The 25,615-nt window shown below is 44.1% G+C and overlaps 1 protein-coding gene across 1 annotated transcript in view; it reads left to right on the top strand.

Annotated features, from left to right (window-relative positions):
- stpg2 (sperm-tail PG-rich repeat containing 2) overlaps positions 1 to 21,150 on the top strand; it is a 199,377-nt gene extending 178,227 nt beyond the window's left edge. The window contains exons 12-13 of the mRNA XM_052041076.1: positions 20,391 to 20,544; positions 20,987 to 21,150. Of these exons, the coding sequence (XP_051897036.1) occupies positions 20,391 to 20,544; positions 20,987 to 21,150 (318 nt within the window). The remainder of the gene's footprint in view (positions 1 to 20,390; positions 20,545 to 20,986) is intronic.
- Positions 21,151 to 25,615: the final 4,465 nt, after the last annotated feature.

The following is a 25,615-nucleotide window of genomic DNA, read 5'->3' as shown; positions in this document are numbered from 1 at the left end:
CCTCTCACCTTAAATGCTTGCCCTCTGGTATTAGACATTTCAACCCTGGGGAAAAGATACTGGCCGTCTGCTCTATCAATGCCTCTCATAATCATATAAACCCCTATCAGATCTCCCCTCTGCCTCTGCCACTCCAGGGAAAACAACCCAAGTTTGTCCAACCTCTCCTCATAGCATATTCCCTCTAATCCAGGCAGCATTTTGGTAAATCTCTTCTGCACCTTCTCCAAAGCCTCCACATCCTTCCTATAATGGGGTGACCAGAACTGAATACAATACTCCAGATGTGGCCTAACTAAAGTTTTATAAAGCTGCAGCATAACTTCCTGACTCTTGAACTCAATTCCTCGACTAATGAAGGCAAGCATGCCATATGCCTTCTCTACTGCCCCATCAACCTGTGTGGCCACTTTCAGGGAGCTATGAACTTGGACCCCAAGATCCCTCTGCTCCAACACTGTTAAGGGTCCTGCCATTAACAGTGAACTGTCTCTCTATATTTGATCTCCCAAGGTGTAACACTTCACATTTGGCCGGGTTAAACTCCGTCTGCCATTTCTCCGCCCATATCTGCAACTGATCTATATCCTGCTGTATCCTTTGCCAGTCTTCTACACTATCCACAACACCACCAATCTTCGTATCATCTGCAAACTTACTAACCCACCCATGTACATTTTCATCCAGGTCATTTATATACATCACAAACAGCAGAGGTCCCAGTATGGATCCCTGAGGAACACCACTAGTCACAGATCTTCAGCTTGAATAAGTCCCATCAAGCACTACTCTCTGTCTTCTATGGGCAAGCCAGTTCTGAATCCAAATGGCCAATTCACCGTGGATTCCATGCATCTTAATCTTCTGGGTGAGCCTCCCATGAGGGACTTTGTTGAACGCTTTACTAAAATCCATGTAGACAACATCCACAGCTCTACCTTCATCAATCACCCTTGTCACCTCATCAAAAAACTCAATCAAGTTAGTAAAGCACGACTTGCCCTGCACAAAGCCATGCTGAATGTCCCTAATTAGGCTGTGGTTTTCCAAATGTTCATAAATCCTATCCCTAAGAATCCTCTCCAGTGACTTCCCTACCACTGACGTGAGACTCATCGGTCTATAGTTACCAGGATTATCCCTGTTTCTCTTCTTGATATAAAAAAAATATCATTCTCGTATTGTTGTTTGTGGGAGCAGAAATTGGTTGGCAGATTGCCCACATTATCCAAGTGATAGTTCATTGGTCCTAAAGCACCTTGTGTTGTCTTGAGCAACAAGCAATCTGCTGGAGGAACTCCATGGGTCGAGCAGCATCTGTGGGGTGGGGGGGGGGGGGTGGGGGGGTTGCGGGGGAAGGAATTGTCAACATTTCTGGTTAAAGTCCAGTGTCAGTCGGAAACGTCGACAGTTCCTCTCCCCTCATAGCTGCTGCCTGATCCATTGATTTCCTCCAGCAGCCTCTTTTTTTCTCGAGATTCCAGCATCTGCAGTCTCTTGTGTCTCCATTGTGTTGTCTTGAGGTTGAGGAAGAGGCCATAACAATGTAATGCTTTCTTATGGTGACTTTGGCTAAAGCTGAGTGCTCAAGACTGATCCACTGACTGTGCAAAGACTGGACATCTGCATTCCATCAAATATGGGACATGTTGTATGCATGTGACTGAACCCATGTAATGCTGTGCTGACAGACTATTGATAGTTCTAAGTGATTTGTTAAACCATTTTATCAATCCATGAGGAAAAAAATATGGAATGACTTCATGCTGATATTGACTGTAATTCATCTCAACCCAATTGCTGTTTTACAATATTAGCTTTGGGGAGTGCTGAACGTTCTACACTGTACATTAGTAAACAATTGGTATGGCACTGTTGTTGCCTGAGCTACATATAGAGGAATAAGGAAGATTGGTTGCTTCATATAATACACAAGATCATTTGTGTCAAAGATAGGTTTATCCAGTTATATAAGATTGTAGATGGCATCATTTTTTTCATGTTGTTGCTTTTGAGATTTAATAACTGCTGTCCTTCACGATGATGCATTTCTTCCCACTTGACTCTGTTACTCTTTTCTATGCTATAAATTAGTTTATCGTTACCTCTGACCCACATGAGCTGTTTTTCCACAGCATGTTTTTTTATGATACTCATCAAATGAATAAAAACATCAGCTGAACGAGAAATCTGTTCATTTTATGAATTACCTTGCTGAGCATTTTTCTGGGGATTTGTTAATTACAACCCAGAAACTCCACAAAACCTGCCATCAAAGGTCCGTCCTGTGTTCTGACACCATGGAGGCCAGGGTCCATTCCAAAGTTGTTTGTGAGTCGGGAGAAAGTTTAATTAAACACAGAACAAAGAACAGTACAGCATAGAAACAGGCCTTTTGGCCCATGATGTCTGTGCTGACCATGATGCTAACTTAAATTAATCCCTTCTACCTGCACATGATCCATCTCCCTCCACTCCCTGCCTGTTCATGTGCCTGTCTAAATGCCCCTTAAATGCCACTGTCATGAGTGCTTAAACCACCACCCCTGGCAGTGTGTTCCAGGCACCCACCACTTCCTGTGTAAAATACTTACCCTGCACATCTCCTTTAAACCTCCCCCCTCTCACCTTAAAGCTATGCTCTCTAGTATTCAACATTTCTACCCTGGGAAAAAGACTCTTGACGGTCTACCTTATCTCTGCCTCTCATAATTTTATAAACCTCTATCAGGTCTCCCCTCAGCCTCCGACGCTCCAGAGGAAACAACCCAAGTCTATCCAACCTCTCCTTATAGCAAATACTCTCTAGTGCAAGCAGCATCCCGGTGAACCTCTTCTGCACGCCCTTCAAATCCTCCACATCCTTCCTGTAATGGGGTGACCAACTGAGTTTATCTATGTGCTGGTTTGACCATACTCGAAGCCCAAGAACAAAGATTTGGCTTCATGCTTATTCCTAAACTTAAGCTGGTAATCATCTCCCATGCAGTACTGAAAGACAGCTGCAGTGTCAGAAACATTGTTCTTTTGAATATAGAACCACAGAATGAGAGAGTGTTCCATTGAATCCTCACAGACTTTCTGCAAGAACAACTCAAGAGTCCCATCTCTCTACCCTCTCCACTTACTTCTGTAGATTTTTCTGTAGATTTCTCTCGCTCAAGAATGTGTCCAATTCTTTTTGATGACTGAATCTGCTTCCACCATGATTTCTGGCAGTGAATTCAAGTTCACGATTCCTTGCTGGCATAAAAATGTTTCTTTTTCCCCCACATATTTCATTTCTTACATTAAATCTGTGTCTTCTGCCTTTTGACTCCTCCACTAACAGAGACAGTTTAGTTTTATTCATTTTGCTTGGGCCCTTCATGATTTGAACACTTTTACCAAATCATCTCGCAGTCTTCCCTCTAAAGAAAATCACCCCATCTTCCCAATCCATCCCACTAACCAACATTCCTCGTCTCCAGAATCATTTCCCTAAATCCTTTCAAAAGCATGGAAGTCCCTCCTCGACAACACCATTGACAAGTTTTTCACTGTACCTTGGTACAAGTGACAATAATAATCCAATACCAATACCAATCTACCATTGGAGGACAGAAGGACAGTTCAAAGATCAGTTCACCGTCATCTTCTCAAGGGCAGTTAGGAATAGGCATCATCATCATCATGGTGAAAGACCCATTTGGTCTGGCTGAAACATTGACCTTCCAGTGCAGGGGGATGACCGCAAGTGAATGCTACCAAAAGGCACATTCCAAGGACCAGTGCTGAAGAACACACTGAAGCTCAATTCAGTGAATGCAAAGGCTTTATAGAATCATATAGGACCATAGAACAGTACAGCACAATACAGGCCCTTTGGCCCACAATGTTATGCCGACCTTTAAACCTTGCCTGACTATCTAACCCCTTCCTCCCACATATCCCTCTATTTTAAATTCCTCCATATGCTTGTCTAACAATCTCTTGAATTTGACCAATGTACCTGCCTCCACCACCGCCCCAGGCAGCGCATTCCATGCCCCAACCACCCTCTGGGTAAAATACCTTCCTTTGATATCTCCCTTGAACTTCCCACCCATTACTTTAAAGCCATGCCCTCTTGTATTGAGCATTGGTGCCCTGGGAAAGAGGCGCTGGCTGTCCACTCTATCTATTCCTCTTAATATTTTGTACACCTCTAACATGTCTCCCCTCATCCTCCTTCTCTCCAATGAGTAAAGCCCTATCTCCCTTAGTCTTGCTTTGTAGGGAAGGTCCACAGTTTAGGGTCCTACAGCCAATGGACAATGAGGCTGTATAACAGCCTCTCAAATGTTTCACTGATGCAAGGAGGAAACATTTGGGGCACTGACATATCCTAAGGGAATGTATTGAATTCTTGGTGCCATGAAAGTAGATAATCAACTGCCTCAAGTGTCTCTCTCCCCAACAGCATTGTGGGAGCACCTTCACCAGAAGGACTTCAGCTGAAGAAGGCAGCGCACCACCATCTTCTTCAGGGCAATTAGGGATGGGCAATAAATGCTGGCTTTGCCAGAGATGCCCTAATATCATAAATAAATAAAAAAAGTCTAAGTCACAGTGCACCAGTCCAGTAACTTAACCACAACACTATCACATCACAGGAATGTAAGGGATGTAGGAGTGCGCTTAAGAAGGAAATTGGGAAGGCAAAATGGGGCCATGTGATATCCCTGGAAGATGAGATAAAGGAGAATCCTAAAAGCTACTTTCCTACAACCATCAGGTTCTCGTACCGACCTACACAACCCTAACCCTACCTCAGCAACGGAACACTACGGACCACCTCTTGCACTGCTGTGGACTTGTCTTTGATTGTGTCTTTTCTTTGCATCGTTCTTGTTTTTCCACCCTCCTTTTTTATTTCCTTTTTTATGTCTTGTATAATTTATGTATAATTTATATCCTGTGTGTTGTAGCAACATAGAAACATAGAAAAGCTACAGCACAATTCAGGCCCTTCAGCCCACAAAGCTGTGCCGAACATGTCCCTACCCTAGAAATTACTAGGCTTACCCATAACCCTCTATTTTATTCAGCTCCATGTACCTATCTAACAGTCTCTTGCAAGACCCTATCGTATCCGCCTCCACCACTTTTAAGTTGTCTGCACCTAAGTGCCTGTGATGCTGCTGCAAGCAAGCTTTTCATTGTACCTGTACCTCACTGTACTTGTGCCATGGCAATAAACTCGACTTGACTTGAAACTCTATAAGTATATTAAAAGCAAATGAGTAGCTAGCAAGAGGGTAGGTCCCTTTAAGGATCAGTGTGGTGATCTATGGCTGTGTTGACAGCCAGCGCCTCTTTCCCAGGGCACCAATGCTCAATACAAGAGGGCATGGCTTTAAAGTAATGGGTGGGAAGTTCAAGGGAGATATCAGAGGAAGGTTTTTTACCCAGAGAGTGGTTGGGGCATGGAATGCACTGCCTGGGGTGGTGGTGGAGGCAGGTACATTGGTCAAATTCAAGAAATAACTAGATAAGCATATGGAGGAATTTAAAAGAGAGGGATATGTGGGAGGAAGGGATTAGATAGTCTTAGGCGAGGTTTAAAGGTTGGCACAATATTGTGGGCTGAAAGGCCTGTATTGTGCTGTACTGTTCTATGTTCTATGTTCAATGTGTGGAACCCAAGGGAAATGGGAAAGGTATTAGATGAATATTTCTTATCTGTATTTACCATGGAGAAAGATTTGGGGCTAGTGAGTTTAGGGAAGAGAACAGTGATGTCTTGATACAGGTGTAACCTAGGATGCTATGGGAGGGAAGGGAAGAGACTTCTGGGGCCGTGGCAGAGATTTTTGTATCTTCGTTAGCCATAGGTGAGGTACCGGAGGACTGGAGGGTGGTTAATGTTGTGCCTTTATTTAAGAAGGACTGCAGGGACAAGCAGGGAAGTACAGGCTAGTGAGCCAAACATCAGTGGTGGGAAAGTTACTGGAGGGGATTCTGAGAGACAGGATCTATCTGCATTTGGAAAGGCAAGGACTGATTAGAGATGGTCAGCATGGCTTTGTGTGTGGGAAATCACGTCTCATGAATTTGATTTAGTTTTCTGATGAAGTGACCAAAAGTATTGAAGAGGGCAGGGCGATAGATGTTGTCTACGTGGCCTTTAGCAAGGCCTTTGACAAGGTCCTGCATGGTAGGCTGGTCTGGAAGGTTAGAGCATATGGGGTCCAGGGAGAGCTAGCTAACTGGATACAAAATTGGCTTGGAGGTAGTGGAGGATTGCTTCTTGGAATGGAGATTTTTGACTAGTGGTGTGCTACAGGGATCACTTCTGGGTTCCACTGTTGTTTGTCATATATATTAATGATTTGGATGAGGATATAGGTGACATGATTAGTAAGCTTGGAGATGACACCAGGATTGGTGGTGTGGTAGATCGGGAAGAAGATTGTGTAAGATTACAGCAGGATCTAGATCAACAGAGAAAGTGGGCAAAGCAATGGCAGGTGGAATTTAACTCGGACAAGTGCATAGTGATCAACCAGGGCAGGACATACATAGTGAATTACAGGGCCCTGGGGAGTGTTGTAGAACAGAGAGATCTTAGGGTACAAGTACATAGTTCTCTGAAAGAACCAACACAGATAGAATGGGGAAGAAGGAATATGGCATCTTTGTCTTCATCAATCAGGGCATTGAGTTTAAGAGTTGGGATGTCACGTTACAGCTATACAAAACATTGTTTATGCCGCACTTGGAGTATTGTGTGCAGTTCTGGTTGACATCCTATGGAGAGGATGCGATTAAGCTGGAGAGGGTGCAGAAAAGATTCATAAGGATGTGGCCTGGACTGGAGGGCTTGAGTTATCAGGAGAGGTTGGACAGGCTGGGTCTGTTTTCTCTGGAGCGAAGGAGGCTGAGAGATGACATGATGGAGGTTTATAAAATTACAAAAAGGCATAGATAGAGTAAATAGCTAGACTCTGTTTCACGTGGAAGGGGTGTCTGAAACTACAGGCCATAGGTTTAAGTTGATAGGGAGGGGGTTTAAAGGGGATCTGAGGGGTACATTTTTCACACAGAGTAGTTGGTCTCTGGAATGAGCTGCCAGAGGAGGTGGAGGCAGGAACAGTAACAACATTTAAGAGGCATCTGGACAGGTACGGGAATGAGTAGGGCACTGAGGGACATGGAGTTAATGCAGGCAAGTGAGATTAGTGTAGCTAGCTATGATGGTCGGCATACACATGATGGGCTGAAGGGCCTGTTTCTATGCTGTGCAATTCCATGAGTCGATGGCTCCACCCCCGACATTACACCAGTGACTTCATTTCAAAGGTTGTTTATTGGCTGTAAAGTACTCCAAAAGGGATGTGAAAGGTGCTACATAAACGCCTTTCTCCTCTATGATCTTCAATATACTCACCGTAGTGTGAATTATTTTGAAGTGTGGTTATTCTCCCTCAGGCAATGTTTCAAATAAAAGTAATAATCACAGAGCTAAAACAGCTTATTCTGAAAGTCAGAAGTACCTGACAATGAAGAACCACCTGATAGCAATGATAATCTATTGCAGATTACATGTACGGCTCCAGCTTCCCATTCAACTTGTCATTGCCATTAAGTGCCCTCCCTCTCACATCCTGTGCTGTTAACGATGCTAAATGAGGGATTTACTGAGTGTGCATAGTTGAAGCTCATTCTATTGAACCTACCTTCCAACTACTGCCATCAAGCTTAGATCAAATGGTGGCTGGCAAGGGACATCTATACCCGCACACACACACTGGGGAATAAGCGTTAGAACAGGACAATTCTACCGAGGCTTGTTTCAACAGAATGTGACTGAGCAGCCCTTTGTATGCGAAGATAATCGCATTCAGAACAAATGTATTTCCAGCAATCCCAGTGGGTTTTATTTCCCTCAATTGCTGCATATGGTTTAGACAGTCCTGTTAATTCTCGCTCAGTTTAAAAGCATAATTAAGCATTGTTGCTTTGACTGTGGTTCCGAATACATTACCTGCTGACCTATTCCACTCCATCATATAGTAGTTCAGTTAGTTTCTCCCAAGTACAGTAGAGAGAGGGATTGGATTGGATTAGAAGGATGACTGAGGTACAGTGAAAAACTTTGTTTTGCATGCCATTCATACAGATCATTTCATCACATCAGTGCATTGAGGTAGTACAAGGGAAAACAACAACAAAATGCAGAATAAAGTGTTACAGTTACAGAGAAAGTGCAGTGCAGGCAGACAATAAAGTGCAAGGTCATATCGAGGTAGATTGTGAGGTCAAGAGAAGATATTAAATCAAAGCCAACATGATCTTTGACAAGGTTCCCCATAGTAGGCTCATTCAGATAGTCATGAGGTATGGGATCCATGGAAAATTGGCTGTGTGGATTCGAAATTAGCTTGCCCACTGAAGGCAGATGGTGTTTGTAGAAGGGGAGTATTCGACGTGGAGGTCGGTGACCAGTGGTGTTCTGCAGGGATCTGTTCTGGGACCCCTGCTCTTTGTGATTTTTATAAATGATTTGGTTGAGGAAGTGGAAGGATGGGTTGGTAAGTTTGCAGATGACACGAAGGTCGGTGGTGTAGTAGATAGTGAAGAAGGTTGTTGTAGGTTGCAACGGGATTTCGACAGGATGCAGAGCTGGGTGGAGAAGTGGCAGATGGAGTTCAATCCGGAGAAGTGTGAAGTGATGCACTTTGGAAGAACGAACTTGAAGGCAGAGTACATGGTTAGTGGCAGTATTCTTAACAGTGTGGAGGAACAGAGAGACCTTGGTGTCCAAGTACATTGATCCCTCAAAGTTGCCTCACAAGTGGATAGGGCAGTTAAGAAGGTGTATGGCGTGCTGGCCTTCATTAGCTGGGGGATCAAGTTCAAGAGCTGAGAGGTAATGTTGCAGTTCAGTCTATACCTCTCACTGCCTTGGTGAAGCTGCCAGCATAATCAAAGACCCCACCCATCTGGGTCATTTCTCTCTTCTCCCCTCTCCCATTAGGCAGATGATACAGGAGCCTGAGGACATGTACCACCAGGCTCAAGGACAGCTTCTATCCCACTGTGATAAGACTATTGAACGGTTCCCTTATACGATGAGATGGACTCTTGACCTCACAATCTACCTTGTTGTGACCTTGCATCTTATTGTCTACCTGCAGTGCACTTCCTTGTAGCTGTGACACTTTACTCTGTATTCTCTTATTGTTTTTACCCTGTACTACCTCAATGCATTCTGTACTAACTCAATGTATCTTCACTGTGTAATGAATTGATCTGTACGAACGGTATGCAAGACAAGTTTTTCACTGTACCTTGGTACAAGTGACAATAATAAACCAATACCAGATATAAGACTCTGGTTAGACCACACTTGGAATATTGTGTTCAGTTCTGGTTGCCACATTATAGGAAGGATGTGGAAGCTTTCGAGAGGGTGCAGAGGAGATTTACCAGGATGCTGCCTGGGTTGGAGAGAATGTCTTATGAGGATAGGTTGAGCGAGTTAGGGCTTTTCTCTCTGGAGCGACGGATGATGAGAGGAGACTTGATAGAGGTATATAAGATTATGAGAAGCATAGACAGAGTGGACAGCCAACATCTTTTCCCCAGGGTGGCAATGGCCAATACCAGAGGTCACCCGTTTAAGGTGCATGGAGGGAAGTTCAGTGGAGATGTCAGAGGTAGGTTTTTTACACAGAGAGTGGTGGGCGCCCGGAATGCACTGCCGGGGATGGTGGTAGGGGCCGACACGACTGGGCCATTTAAGAGACCATTAAATAGGCACATGGATGAAAGAAAAATCGAGGGTTATGGGAGGTGAAGTAGAGAGGGGGATAGATTGAATGGGAATAAGGTTTATATAGGTCGGCACAACATTGTGGGCCGAAGGGCCCGCACTGTGCTCTACTGTTCGATGTTCTATGATCTCTCAGGTTGACATGTTTTTATTCATTCATGGGATGTGGATGTTACTGGCAATGGCAGCTGCTCCTCTATTGCCTATGCACTGAGGAGGTAATTGGGAGGTAGTTGGAGGCCAGTCATTTAAAACTGGGGTGTGTAGAAATGTCTTCTCTCAGAGGGTAGTGAATCTCTGGAATTCTCTGTCCATGAGGGTGGTGGAGCCCCGATCTTCAGATCTAGTTCAGGTAGAGATAGATAAATATTTGAAAGATCGAGGAATTGAGGGTTATGGGGAACTGGCACAGGAGAGAAGTTGAGGCCAGTATAGATCAGCCAAGGTCATAGAACATAGAACATAGAACAGTACAGCACAGTATGGGCCCTTCAGCCTATGATGTTGTGCCAACCTGTATAACTGTAACACCTACTCCCTAATTCATATTGAATGGTGGGGCAGGTTTGAGGGGCCGAGTGGCCTACTTCTGCTCCTATTTTCTTGTGTTCTTGTGTGCTTGTGATCCAACCACATTGGTGGGTGTGGAAGGTGAAGGGGGGTGATGTGCGGGGCAAGTTTTTTACACAGAGAGTGGTGGGTGCCTGGAACGGGTTGCCAGGGGTGGTGGTGGAGGCAGATACGACATTGACGTTTAACAGGCACTTAGGCTCATGAATATGAAGGGAATGGTGAGACATGGATCATGTGCAGGCAGATGGGATTAGTTTAATTTTGTAACATGGTCAGCATAGACATGGTGGGCTGAAGGCCTGTTCCCGTGCTGTCCTGTTCTATGTTCTAATTCTAGTAACGACTATCATGCTTCCATATCATAAAAGATACCACTCTGTATATTGTATTTACATCAGGAGTCAAAATAGCTCCATGCAACCGTTGATGAGGGCTTGTAGGACAATCCAACATTGTTTTAACTATTTCACACACATTTTTAATTATAAGTATTATATCAGAAGGGATAATGGAGAGTCAAGATCTTCAAAAGGCACATTTGATTTTTGGTTATGCTTTCCAATGGGGTAGAACCACACTCAACGTTTCAGGAACAGCTTCTTCCCCTCTGCCATCAGATGTCTGAACGGTCCATGAACCCATGAACACTACCTGGTTATTCCTCTTTTGCACTATTTATTTATTTTTGTAAGTTATAGTAATTTTTATGTCTTTATGTCTTGCACTGTACTGCTGCCGCAAAACAACAAATTTCACGACATATGTCAGTGATAATAAACCTGATTCTGGATTCTGGAAAGCAAATTGATGTTGGATTTGCTTGCGTCTCTCCTTTGAATCCTGTATCTTTCAGCAAGATCTGATCGTACCAGCAAATAAGCTGCTCCCAGAATTCGATCAGTGTCTTTCCGTGACCGACCAGGAAGAGGTGCCAATGAATTGCCTTCAGTGGATTGAGTTACCCTCTGTGTTTCATGTTGTTTGTTCATCCCTCAATGTCACTCAATGAGTGTGTTGTGTCCACTCTAAAGGCGGCAGTTGGAGTGTGCAATGTGGAGACTGTGGGAGCACATTATACCTCACCGACCTGTCTTTGGAACCAGGTGCACCGGCCATTCCTGGAGCTGTCCACTGGGGTTTGAGGGAGGCGTGGATGTCCTTGACCTCCTGCCTCCAACTGTCTGGCCTCATACTCTCGCCATTGGTTGCCCAACCTGTCCAACCTTACCTTCCCAGGACTAATTGGAAAGTTCAGATTCAAGTTCAAGTCTATTGTTCTCTTAGACATGGGGTATAAACGCATGAAAATTAACTTTTTGCAGTCGCAGTACAGTACATTACATGATGAGGACAAGCATGTTAACATAAATCAACATTACATATACATGTGTAAAATAAACAACAACCTGAGTGCAAGATCGAGAGAGAAAAGAAATATCGTTCAAGGTAGCGTTAGGGTTTTTCAGGCCGGTTCAAGAACCTGATGGCAGTGGGGAAGAAGCTGTTGAACCTTGAGGTGTGGGTCTTCAGTCTCCTGTACAATCAAATAACAATAATAAAGCCAATCAAACCCCTAGATATATGATTAAATGATCCTTGTCTGTCAATCAAACAGCTTTTCTCCCTATCCTCAAGAATTTTCAATCAAACTTGGATAAGAGTTATCTGTTTTAATGTACCTATCATTTCCTCTCAGCATTTTGGCAGCTGTGTTTAGAAGATTAATTCCTAAAGGCTTCAGGAACCAGTCTAGTAACCTCCACATGATTTCAAGTGAGGAGTTTTAATGAGAATTCAGTTCTGGTTGTGACAAGTAAAGACATGTCCTGTATTAAGTTCCTTAACGCCAAGTATTATCTTCTTAACGATACAGCAGTCCCATAGCCGGGATAGATTGAGCGGGCATCAGCAATGTAGGGCTCAGGTGAAGTTCCACTACGATAATCTTATTACAGTTTGCTAGCACTTGTGGGAAAGACTGACTGATGTGTGCAGAAACCACTCAAATCGGCTGCAGAGGTTAGAGGGCAGGACCCTAATCTTGTGTAGGAGCTGATGTCTGCCTTGTCGGAATAGACAAGGCAGAACTAATGGTGCAATCAGGTACATTACAGAACTTCTCATGCTTGCATCTTTGCCAGGAAACTGACGGACCACTTATGGACCACCAGGGTCTGTGCAGCCTGATTATAAGCATAAATTTATTAATTTTACTGTTACGGGGCCATTGTTTTCACCTTGTGAAGACTGAACTTCTCAGATGGGAGTGACTACAACCTTTTAATCATCTGCCAAGTGTGGGGAAGTAAAGCAAGCTCAGAATGGACCTGACTGTCGCAAGGTTTGCTGCAGGAAGTATAGCCGTCAGATTATATTGGATGGTAATTGGTTTATTATTGTCACATGTACCAAGATACAGTGAAAAGTTTTAGCTTGCTTGCCATTCAGACAGATCATTCCGTACATAGGTACATAGGTATTACAAGAGAGGAAAAAGCAAAATGCAGAATATAGTGTTACAGTTACAGAGAAAATGAAGTGCAAACAGACAATAAGGTGATGGGTGGTGGGTGCGTGGACAGAGAGTGGTGGGTGTGGGGAATGCATTGCCTGCAGAGGTTGTGGGGGCAGATATATATTTAAGAGACTCTTAGATAGGCACATGAATGATAGAGAAATGGGGGGGGGGCGCAATGTGGGATGGAAGGGTTAGATAGATCTTAGACCAGGATAAAACGTCGGCACGACATTGTGGGCCGAAGGGCCTGTACTGTGCTGTAGTGTTCTATGTTCTAAGGTGCAAGGCCATGACGAGGTAGGTTGTGAGGTCAAGAGTTCATCTTTAGCAATATGAGAGGTCCATTCAATAGTCTTATAACAGCAGGATAGAAGCTGTCCTTGAGCCTGGTGGTGTGTGTTCTCAAGCTTTTGTATGTTCTGTCTGATGGGTTCGGGGGGGTGGGGGGTGCAGAAGAAAGAATGACTGGGGTAGGAGGGGTACTTGGCTTATGTTGGCTGCTTTTTTGAATTTATCCATTGTGTCTTAAGCACTGTGAGAAAAAATCTTTATTCAATTCCATGTAGGTGTGAAACTTTCATTTGATTTTGTTGCTTATTGTTATGTTTGACTGTCATTCATGGAAATGTATAGCTGGGATAATTTGGTCTATTGTCCATGTGTTGGTTCCAAAACAGCTTTCCAATTAGGCCCATGTCCCCGACCTTTCCCCAAAGCACCGTGAATCTTTTCTTCCTTTTAAAGTATTTCTCCAATTTCATAAGATAAGATAAGATTATTAGTCACAGGTACATTGAAACACACAGTGAAATGCACCTTTTGCGTAGAGTGTTCTGGGGGCAGCCCGCAAGTGTCCCCATGCTTCCAGCACCAACACAGCATGCCTGCAACTTTCTAACCCGTACGTCTTTGGAATGTGGGAGGAAACCGGAACACCCGGAGGAAACCCACGCAGACACGGGGAGAACGTACAGACTCCTTAAAGACAGTGGCCAGATGGCCGGTGAGAGTTCCCACTGTATCTGCTTTCTCCAACCTTTCAGGCAGCAGCTCCAGCTCAGGACACACCATGCAAAACAGAACATCCCATCTTACCACTTCTTGATTTGCCAATTCATTTCATTTTGTCCCACAGGTTACTGACCTCCTGCCTGTTTCTCTCAGTCAGCTCTCCCAGAAAACATCAGCTCTCCTTGCTGAAAAAAAATCAGGCTTTTTTATGACCAAATATCTTAAATTTATATCTTCAGGTTACTGCCTCTCTTGATGGAGGTAATGGATGCAGTTAACCTTTAATAGTAATACCCTTGATGGGAACATGAGCAAGAGGGAGTCTTGTCTCAGTTTGTCTTATTTTGACAGTATCTCAGTACAAGTGACCTGGACAGAATAATGCCATTTATTGGTTCTTACATATTTTGAAAGTAAGATAATGGGTTAGAACAGGTAGTGCTGAGTGCCTCTTAGCTCTGCCGATCTGGGTTTGGTGCTGACCTCTCATGCTGTCTGTGTGGAGTTTGCACATTCTCCCTGTGACCATGTGGGTTTCCCCCGGGTGCTCCAGTTTCCCCCCACATCCGAAGACGTGCTGGGTCGGGAGGTTAGTTGCTGACTGTGAATGACCCCCAGTGTGTGGGTGGTCGGAGAATTGGGGGGATTGGTGAGCATGCGAGAGAGAAGTTGTTACTGGGAAATAAATGGGGGAATTGGGATAGATGGGAAACCTCTGAGAGCCAGCATAGATTCGATGGGCTGAAAGACCTCTTCCTATGTCATTAGGAAATATGAGAAGTACATATGAGAAAACCAACATGCAACACGTAACTGATGCAACAAACAAACTGCTGGAGGAACTCAGAGGGTCAGGCAGCATCTGTGGATGGAAATGGACAGTCGACATTTAGGGTCGAGATCCTTCACCTGAACTGAGAGATAAGAGGGGAGATCTCCAGTATAAGGAGGTGAGGGGGAAGGGCTGGAGCAAGAGCTGGCAGGTGATAGGTGGATCCAGGTGAGGAGGGTGATAGGCAGATGGCAGATGGAGGAGGGGAAAGTGGGAATGGTGACAGAAGCTGGGAGGTGATAGGTGAAGGTGACAAAGGGTCAAAGATGATGGAATCTGATAGGAGAGGGAGGTGACTAGGGCAGCACTTTATGTTCCGCCTGGGTAGTCTACAACTCGGTGGCATGAACATTGAATTCCGGTAACCGCTCTCCCTCTGTCCCTTTTCTCTCCCTCCCGAGCTACCCAGCCCCCATCACCATGTCACTTAGCCCACCCCCACCCAGTCCATCTGCCCATCACCCACACACCCCTCCCACTGGCTCCCCTCCCTCTCCTATCAGATTCCACCATCTGCAGCCCTTTGTTGTCTCCACCTATCACCTCCCAGCCTCTGTCACTATTCCCACTCTCCCCTCTCCCATTGGCCCATCAACCCCCCCCCCTCACCTGGATCCACCTATCACCTGCCAGCTCTTGCTCCACCCCTTTACACTGGCCATCTCCCCTCTGTCTTTGTCCAAGTGAAAGGTCTCAACCCGAAATATCGACTGTCCATTTCCCTCCATAGATGCTGCCCGACCTGCTGAGTTCCTCCAGCATTTTGGCTATTGGGATAGACCACTTCCTCTATTTACCTGTCCCAGGCCCCTTATCCTGCTTAAATATTTGACCAATTTCTAAAGGGGCATTCATTAAACTACAGGGTCTGAACGGCATCAATTCCAGACCTTATCAGTTCTGTGGTGCTGCTCCCAAGGCCTGATTTTGGTTATTGTTGGTGTTTCCCTGATAACCTGTGTAAAAGAATTTGCACTGTCTCTTCCAAGGACAAGATGACATCGCCATGGCAGCTGCTCAGCACAAACTGAATCCAGCATGTGTGGAAGGATGTAGAAGGGAACCAACCCCTTCACAAGCCATGAACTATTAATAAGCCTCCAATACCTTAGTAGGTTTTATGAATTTCACTAAACCTATAATTTCTACATATTTAACCTCTTCAGCTTCATTAATTTGTGATCCAAACCAACTAGTACAGAATTCTTCTACCCACACTCACATCCCAAAGTCTTTGTAGCCCCTAATAAGACTTTTAAACTTCTGATTCTTCTGCTTGTGAGGAAATTATTCAACACAGTGAATTTGACCCTCTACATGATCTCTGGTGGAGATTCTCCCTTATTTTTAGAATTGGGAATTCTTTTAATGGCAAAAATCACCGCCCTCCACACCCAGATATCCCATGACTAATAAAAAAAAATAAATGTCCAACCAACAACCCAGGTTGTTGCATCTACCTGTGTCCAAATGTTTCACAACCTTGAGAGGATTCGGGGTAAATCTACAAGCAACTAAAAGGTCTACAAACCCTTCCCATAAAGTAATCTCTCAGAATCAGTGGTAAATAAATGGTGTCAGTAGGTGTTGGAACTTGCAACTGTTTCTGGCATGTGACCCCACAATAGTTAAGGGTTTACCTTATAAACCTAATCATTCTTCATCACCAATCACCCCTTTCACATCCGCTTCCTGGTGGTGATGCCACATTCTCAAGCCCTTAATTCTACCTCTTCTGTTACTGTCACTTTATCATTTCTTTTTACACCACCACCGTACTCTGCACCATTCTGTGCTTTTGCACTCATCACTGTACTTAGTGTTGTATTTATTATTAATGCGTACATGACAGAGAGGAGGGGTGGAAGGCTGCTGTCCTGGCCAAGGTCTGTGACCAGTGGTATTCTGCAAGGATCGGTGCTGGGACCTCTGTTGTTTGTGATATATATCAAAGATCTGGATGAAAATATAGATGGGTGGATTAGCGAGTTTGTGGATGACACCAAGACTGGTGGAGTTGTGGATGGTACTTTACTTTAGTCAGACCGCACTTGGGGTATTATGTGCAGTTCTGGTCACCTCATTACAGGAAGGATGTGGAGGCTATGGAGAGGGTGCAGAAGAGACTCACTGGAATGCTGGCTGGATTAGAGGGTATGAGCTGTAAGGAGAGTTTGGACAAACTTGGGTTGTTCTCCCTTAAGCTTAAGGGAGATCTAATTGAGGTTTTATCATTATGAGAGGCATAGATAGGGTGGACAATCAGAATCTTTCCTCCAGGGTATAAATGTCACTAAACGCCAGAGGACATGCTTTTGAGGTTAGAGGGGGGATGTTTAAAGGCAACGTGAGGGGTACGTTTTTTGTGCAGAGAGTGGTCGGTGCCTGGAATGGGTTACCAGGGGTAGTAGTGGAAGCAGGAAGTTTGGTGGAATTTAAGAGGCTTTTAGACAGACACATGAATATGAAGGGAATGGAGGGATGTGGATGATACACAGGAGGAGGACATTTAGTATAAATTGGCATCAGGATTGGCACAACATTGTGGGCCATTGTGAACTTCACAGAAATTTCATTGCACCCTGGTGTATATGACAATAACCTAAACTAAACTTACTTGCTATAGTACTATTCTTTACAGCGGGAAGCTGCAACTGGCGCATGCCTCCACCTCCACGAATCATCAATCATGTTAAGATCACATGCATGTATGTATATGTTGTGTGTGTTTTCACGTGTTGCTTTAAAATGGCCTCCTTCTGTGCTGTGACCTTTCTCTGACTCTTTTTCCATGATTCTGTAAAAAGAGGTCAAATTTAAAATCTCGCCCAACCCCCCTGACCCCTCATAATTTTGAATGTCCCTGTTAAATCAGTGTTTAACCTGTGCTACTCTACAGTGTGGCAATCTTGGTCTCTCCATATGATGGTTCCTTGCTCCCTTTAACGAGGACCTGCCCAACCGTAACAATAATGTTTTTCTATTCCAAAGGTAGAAGCTGTCACATTTCACCTTGTGAGCAGTTGACCTGTGGAAGACTGGGTTGGTTCTGTGTCACAACCTTGAGAAGTACAACTTGTCCTTGGTGTCACCACACAGTTGTCAATTAGAACCAAAGTATACCTGGTGATACACGACTTTCTGTAAAACTGCATCATGAATAAAATAACACACAATATAGTTTCAGCTCATTAAGGGCCGGATAAAATTGTGAAATCATCTCTGTTTTATGATAAAGAAAAGGGAATATCTAAATTTATAAATGAAAATAGCTTTTAAAAATTTTATGAAGCACATTTCATTATTTGGTTTATTAGGTAGTCTGCAAAGCTGTCCTACCAACCCTATAATTTATTTAGTGCCCATTTTGTTATGTCTGAGATTGATCCATCAGCAATGACTGGGTTAACCTTCAAACTTACACAAGACTTAATTTTCTCTCTTGTTTCCGTATCTTCTGCTCCCTTATCTTGTGATCTTGTGATCTTGTGACCTGGCTTCCTGACCCCACATCCCCCCACTGGCAGAGACATTGTCCTTGGCTCCATTTCTTCGCTGTCAGAGGTTGTATTGGGTATTTTGACAGATAACTTGTTCTCACATAAGGGTTGTGCAGGTTCTTGAACCAACCGGCACAACCCTAATCACTGCAGTTTAGCAACACAATGACCACTTTGATCACCATGCACTAAAATGGAGCTCATTTTTTCTTGTTCTAATTGTGTTCTTTCTTGTAAAATTTGTGTATAATTTATGTTTAATTAATGTTTTTCTTGTGAATGCTGCATATCTGATGCCCTGTGCCTGTGATGCTGCTGCAAGTAAGTTTTTCATTGCGTCTGCGCAAACTTAAGATATCTTTATTAGTCACGTGTACATTGAAACACACAGTGAAATGCATCTTTTGCATAGAATGTTCTGGGGGAAGCCTGCAAGTGTCGCCACGCTTCTGGTGTGTGTGAATGTGTGTGAGTGTATATGTGTAAATGTGTGTGTATGTGTGACTGTGTGTATGTATAAATATGTGTGTGTGAGTGTGTGTGTGTGTGTGTGTGTGTGAGTGTGTGTGTGTATGTGTGTCTGTGAGTGTGTGTGAGTGTGTGCATGTGTCAGTGTGTGTACGTGAGGTGTGTGTGTGAGTGTGTATGTGTTGATGTATGTGTAAATGTGTGTGTGAGCATGTATGAGTGTGAGTGTGTGTGTGTGTGTGTGTGTGTGAGTGTGTGTGTGTGTGTGTGTGTGTGAAAGAGAGAAACAACAAATCCAAGACACCTCGTCACCAATTACTGAACAACCCACTGACTTATGATGTAAATACAAAATCTTTGCTGCCAATTCTTTTCATTACAGTCATCACACATTCTTTCCAAGTTCTGTGATTTGGAACAAGTACCAGAACATAACAAGATCAGAAAATGCTGGAAATACTCAGTTGGTCAGGCAGCATCTGTGGAAAGGGAAACAGGTTAACATTTCAAGTTGAACCTGCCCCTTTAGGTCTACCCTTCTTTGATCACGAGTCTTCTGGCATCTGCAGCTTTTTGATTTTCAATTCCCGGTCTAATGATCTCCAACAATACACTTCTCACTTGTCCCATACATTTACTTCCTATAAATAACAACAAAAACGTCCACTGCTTCAACATAGTGTAAAATCCCAAGGCTCTATGTAGGAGTTCAATTGGATGACCAAAACCTTAGCCAAATAGTAGTTTTGGGAGTGGGGAGTGGTGGGTGGGTGGATTAGATAGATTGCGAGAGAGAGGGAGAGAGAGAGAGAGAGAGAGAGACTATTGTCCCTCTTTCTTTGCAGTCAAGATGAAGGATTTTGATCAGAAATGTCAACTGTCCATTTCCCTCCCCAGATGCCGCCTGACCCACTGAGTCCCTCCAGCACTTTTTGTGTTGATCCAAATTCCAGCATCTGCAGTCTCCTGTGTCTCCAGGGGTCCCAACCCAGGCAGTTAAAGACACAGCCACTGGTGGTGGAGAATTTAAAATGAAAGGTTCAGAATTAGAAGAGTGCAGTGACTCTGAAGAGTTATTGTGCCGAAGGAGGTCAGAGAGATGGTGGGAGCAAGGCCAAGAGAGCTTTGATTAACTGGGATCCAATGTGCACAGAGACAACATCTGAGGCTGAGAATTGATTGATTGAACGCACGACATTGGGACTAGATGAATGGGCACTATGGTCAGCATGGACTCGTTGGGCTGAAGGGTCTGTATCCGTGATGTATGAGTCTATGACTGCCAGAGCTTAGTTAGTCTCAGGTATAGGACAAAAGTCATGGACGGAGTTACAATACAGAACACACGGAAAATGCGGAATTGCTTTTCCCATTTCTGTCTTACTGTCAGGGGTAAGTTTTCTACACAGAGAGTGGTGGGTGCGTGGAACGCACTGCCGGCAGAGGTTGTGGGGGCAGATACATTAGGGACATTTAAGAGACTCGTAGATAGACACATGAATGATAGAAAATATGTGAGAGGGAAGGGTTAGATAGATCTTAGAGCAGGATGAAATGTGGCACAACATTGTGGGCTGAAGGGCCTGTACTGTGCTGTAGTGTTCTATGTTCTATGTTCATAAGTTATGTTAAGTCATTTTGAAAGGCAAAGTTGGAAAAATACAACTTTGCTTCTGTGTCCTACTGCAGGATTTTCCAGCACCAGGCTCCTATGAAGTGCAAAAGGCATATGAGAAAACTCAAGCCAGAGGTCCCGGCACTTCAGATGAATTCACGTGCAATTCGTTCCTCACGACAGTGCCAAGGAACTTCAATCCAATTCGGCAGACTGCAGACGAACCTGGTAAGTTTGAGGGCAAGCTATGCTCGACGTGTATTATTGATTCAGAATTTATGTAGTAACAAGGCTTATTGCTGTCTGTGAGGAAAGCTGCCTGAATGGACTTAATGACCTCTGAAGCAAGAACTTCCTTTTTTTCTGATTCCCTACTGCTACCAGGTGTCAGTTCAAAGGGATCCCTGGCATCCTGCAGCTGTAATGTCATCACTATGTTCGAAGCAGACAATAAGCATTGACAAATTTCTCACTGGAATGGTGGCACCACAGTGGTACTGCAGGTAGGGCAGCCATCTCACAGCCCTAGAGAGCTGGGTTTGATCCTGACCTCCGTTGCTGCCTGTGTGGAGTTTGCACGTTCTCCCTGCGGCAGCGTGATGCTCCAGTTTCCTCCCACATCCCAAAGGTGTGCTGTTTAGTTGACTACTGTAAATTGTCGCTAATGTAGGTGGGGTTTTGGAGGTTCAACGTGGAGGTGATGGGTATGTGAAGGAGAATAGGTTCCAGGGAAAGAAGTGGGAGAATGGGAGTGATAAGAATGCTCTGCGAGCCAGTATAGGGTCAATGGGCCTAAAGGCCTCCTTCTGTGTTGTGAAAACATATGAGAAATAACTGGAAATATAGGGTGGTAAAGAAGGCGTATGACATGTTTTCCTTTATTATTCAAGGTATTGAGTTCAAGAGTCAGGAAGTTATGTTGCAGCTTTATAAAACACTGGTTAGGCCACGTCTGGAGTATTGCATTCAGTTCGGGCTGCCCCATTGCAGGAAGGAAGTGGAGACTTTGGAGAGGGTGCAGAAGAAGTTTACCAAGATGCTGCCTGGATCAGAGGGCATGTACTGTAAGGAGAGTTGGACAAACTTGGGTTGTCTTCTCTGGAGCGGTGGAGGCTGAAGGGAGACCTGACAGAAGTTTATAAGATTATAAGAGGCATAGACAGAGTAGACAGCTGATATCTTTCTCCCCCAGGGTTGAAATGTCTAATACTAGAGGGTGTGCATTTGAGGTGAGAAGTGGTAACTTCAAATATGAAGTGTGGGGCAAGTTTTTTACACAGAGGGTCGTGGGTGCCTGGACTGTGCTGCCAGAGGTGGTGGTGGAGGCAGATACGATAGAGGTGTTTAAGAGGCTCTTAGATAGGCACATGAGTGTGCAGAAAATGGAGGGATATGGACCCTGTGAAGGCAGAAGGGATTAGTTTTGTTGGGCATTTAATTACTGGTTTAATTAGTTCGGCACAACATCGTGGGCTGAAGGGCCTGTTCCTGAGCTGTACTGTTCTATGTTCTATGTTCTATTTTTGTGACCTGGCAGGAACGCAAGGTTATAAATTTGTCCTTGGTGACATGCACTGAATGCACAACAGCATATGCTCGCCTTGCTTCTGAATTTTGGTTTCATTGAGAAGAGGGAAGCAGAAAATCAGAAGAAGAGTACAGTGAACATTTGTTGCAAGGTTACTGCTTGGAACTGGAGGTGATGCAGTGTTTGTATCAAGGTCTGATGGTACCATTAATGCTCTGTGACAAATAAAACAAACTCAGACTGATAGTGAACACTTAACTGTTTCACTGTGGGATAGTTTAAAGGGTTTGAAGGGTTCACGCTAACTAATGGGAAATTGTTCAGAAACTGCACTGGAGCAAGAAAAGGTCAAAATAATCTTACAACCATTCTGTCAATATGAAAAGTAAATCCTGTGAATGGTTCACAAAGTTACTGTTGCTCAGAGTGAAGGAATAGAGTTTTTGCTTTGAACACGATCAGCAAACTGCAGAGAGCTGCGAATGCAGCCCAGTCCATCACGCAAACCAGCCTCCTCTCTGTCGACTCCGTCCACACTTCCCACTGCCTCGAGAAAGCAGCCAACATAATCAAGGACCCCTCCCATCCTGGTCATTCTCCCTTTTCCCCTCTCCTGCCAGGCAGAAGACACAAACGCTTAAGAGCATGTACCACCAGGCTCAAGGACAGCTTCTACCCCACTGTTATCAGACTCTTACATGGACCTCATATGCTGAAAGATGAACTCTTGAACCCTTGATCTCCCAATCTTCCTCATTGTGGCTCTTGCACTTTATTGTCTACCTGCACTGCACTTTCTCTGTAACTGCAGCACCTCCACTTGTTGCTTGGCACTGCGTGTTCAGGATGTCCTGTGCAGTAACTGCACTTTCCTAGCACAAAATGTCAAGAAGATGATTCGTTGTCTCGATGCACCGGAGGTTTTAGTGGGAACTATTTGCTTTGTGGTTACTACCTAGAGTAGACATCCCAATGCGCTGGTACAATACCACTATACTGTCTTCACAAACTGCTTCAATTTCACTGACAAGCAAACTGATGTCAGTTTCTTTGTCCAACAACTCTACTGATGCCATGGTTACACAGTTGCCTGCCTGATAACAAACTCCCAAAACATAGATCTATTTAATTTCCATAGAACCATAGAACCATAGAACACTACAGCACAGAAAACAGGCCATTCAGCCCTTCTAGTCTGTGCCGAAACTTTATTCTGCTAGTCCCATTGACCTGCACCCAGTCCATAACCCTCCAGACCTCTCCCGTCCATGTATCTATCCAATTTATTCTTAAAATTTAAGGGTGAGCCCGCATTTACCACGTCAGATGGCAGCTCATTCCACACTCCCACCACTCTCTGAGTGAAGAAGTTCCCCCTAATGTTCCCCCTACACCTTTCCCCTTTCACCCTAAAGCCATGTCTTCTAGTACTTATCTCTCCTAATCTAAGTGGAAAGAGCCTACTCGCATTTACTCTGTCTATACCCCTCATAATTTTGTAAACCTCTATCAAATCTCTCCTCATTCTTCCGCGCTCCAAGGAATAAAGTCCTAACCTGTTCAATCTTTCCCTGTAACTCAACTCCTGAAGACCCGGCAAGATTCTAGTAAATCTCCCCTGCACTCCTTCAATCTTACTGATATCCTTCCTATAGTTAGGTGACCAGAACTGCACACAATACTCCAAATTTGGCCTCACCAATGTCTTATACAACCTCACCATAACATCCCAACTCCTATACTCAATACTTTGATTTATGAATGTCAGGATGCCAAAAGCAATTTCGAATTCTGTCAAGGGAAGAGAATGCAGGGCAGACAGAAGAAAAGATTCAAGGATGTGCTCGAAGCTTCTTTGAAAAGAAAGCAATGTCCCATTGACCACTGGAGATCTCTCGTCCATTAACACTTCAAGTGAAGGGGAGCATTCAGGCTGCTGTTGGTAACCCCGAGCCTGCAGTGGCTCTGCATAAGCAGTGGAAGGAGTGGACCATCTCACAAACTACCAATCCATCTGTCCTGTCAAACACCTCTTGCCCCAAATGTGGAAGAGTTTGCAGTACCCACTTTGGCCTCATCAGACACCTCAGAACCTACAAAACTGGAATGAAGTAAGTTATCCTCGATCCCCAGTTACTGCCTGAGAATAGAGGACAACTAGTACTCTCACACTGGTTTAGCAATAGTGACCAATGGCAAATTTCTCCTCCTTAAGTGTTTGCAACATGAACAGTGATATATAAATACTCCTTATCACAGTTCTTACATCTGTTGATCAAAGCTTGAGGGTGTTTGGTTTATTAATTCTTCCACCATACTTCAGTGTCATCTCACTCTGTAACGATTGCTTTTATTTGGTTCAATCCAGATGTTCAGATATGCATTCCTACTTGTGCTGCAAATTGTCTAACTCTGATTGTCATGCCTGCTTGAAGAGACAGATTGCTATCTTCTCTTTGACTAACACACTCCAAACTCTTAATATTTTTGCGTTTGCTTTCCCCCTATGCTATCCTACTTTATTGGATGTTCTGATTTGGGACTGAGGGCTAATAATGCCTCCCGGGTGTGTCTAAGGGACAATTAAATCCCGAGCCATGTCGTAGGTGGAACTAGTGCCATTGAAAGGGCTGTGGGGTCACCAACACTCCCCAGTGAGTTGCAAGCACAGTCATGTACACTTGTACAATTGAATGGTAGTATTATTGAGGTCTTGATGTGTATTCAAGCAGCAATGGAATGTGAGGTGTTGGATTCTACTGGCTAGAAGTCATTCCTGGTCAGTGACACTGAATGTGTTATATAATTGTGTCAGCTGCTGTACTCTGCTTCCGTGGAAAGAATATTGGACAACACACTGACAAAACTATGTGGTATGTACCAGCAGGCTCAAGGACAGCTTCCATCCCACTGCTATCAGACTCTTGAACGGACCTCTCACACGCAAAAAGATGAACTCTTGATCTCCCTATCTACCTCATCGTGGCCCTTGCAATTTATTTGTCCACCTGCTTTCTATTGTCTCTGCAACTGTAACACTTTATTCTTCATCCTGTTTTTCTTTTTACTACCTTGATGAACTTATGTTTGGAATGATCTGTCTGGATGGCACACGAACAAAAGCCTTTCATTCACTGTATTTCGGTACGCATGACAATAATAAGCCAATATTATAAACCAATACTAGTATACTTGGCAACACACAATGCGCTGGAAGAACTCAGCGGGTGAGGCAGCATCAATGGAGGGAAATAGACCGTCGATGTTTCAGGTCAAGACCCTGCATCTAGACTCCAAGTATACTGAGCACAGATTGTTTCCCTGATGGAGAATGACATGTTCCTGGTAGGTGTCACTCTAATAATAGTGAAAACTTTGTTCCTTAGAAAATTGGTTGAATTAAGTGCAAGGTAGGTGTCAAAATGAGGCCATTCATCCCATCAGGGCCATTGGCTTCACTGGGCGAACAGAGATTGAATTCTGTCCCAGCTGCATGAAAGATCGTGTAGTGTACTTTGCCAACCCCTGTTGAGAGTTGAAGAGTACAGCCTCACAGTAAAGCAGTTGATTCCCATTATCACAACCAATTTCACCAGTGCTTTGCTATGGCATCATTTGAATCCATTGGATAAATCTTCGCAACCTGACCATGTGTAGAAGACAATATGAAATGCATTAATTTTTTAGAGCTAGGGCTTGGCAGGTTACATGGTGAAAGGGTCTTTGACCAGAAACGTTAAGGTATTTAAGGTATTTATTTATTAGTCACAT

The sequence above is a fragment of the Pristis pectinata genome, chromosome 2 (assembly GCF_009764475.1).
Source record: "Pristis pectinata isolate sPriPec2 chromosome 2, sPriPec2.1.pri, whole genome shotgun sequence".
Taxonomy (NCBI): domain Eukaryota; kingdom Metazoa; phylum Chordata; class Chondrichthyes; order Rhinopristiformes; family Pristidae; genus Pristis; species Pristis pectinata.
Note: the sequence above shows the minus strand (reverse complement) of the source record. Positions and strands in the feature narration are given on the sequence as shown.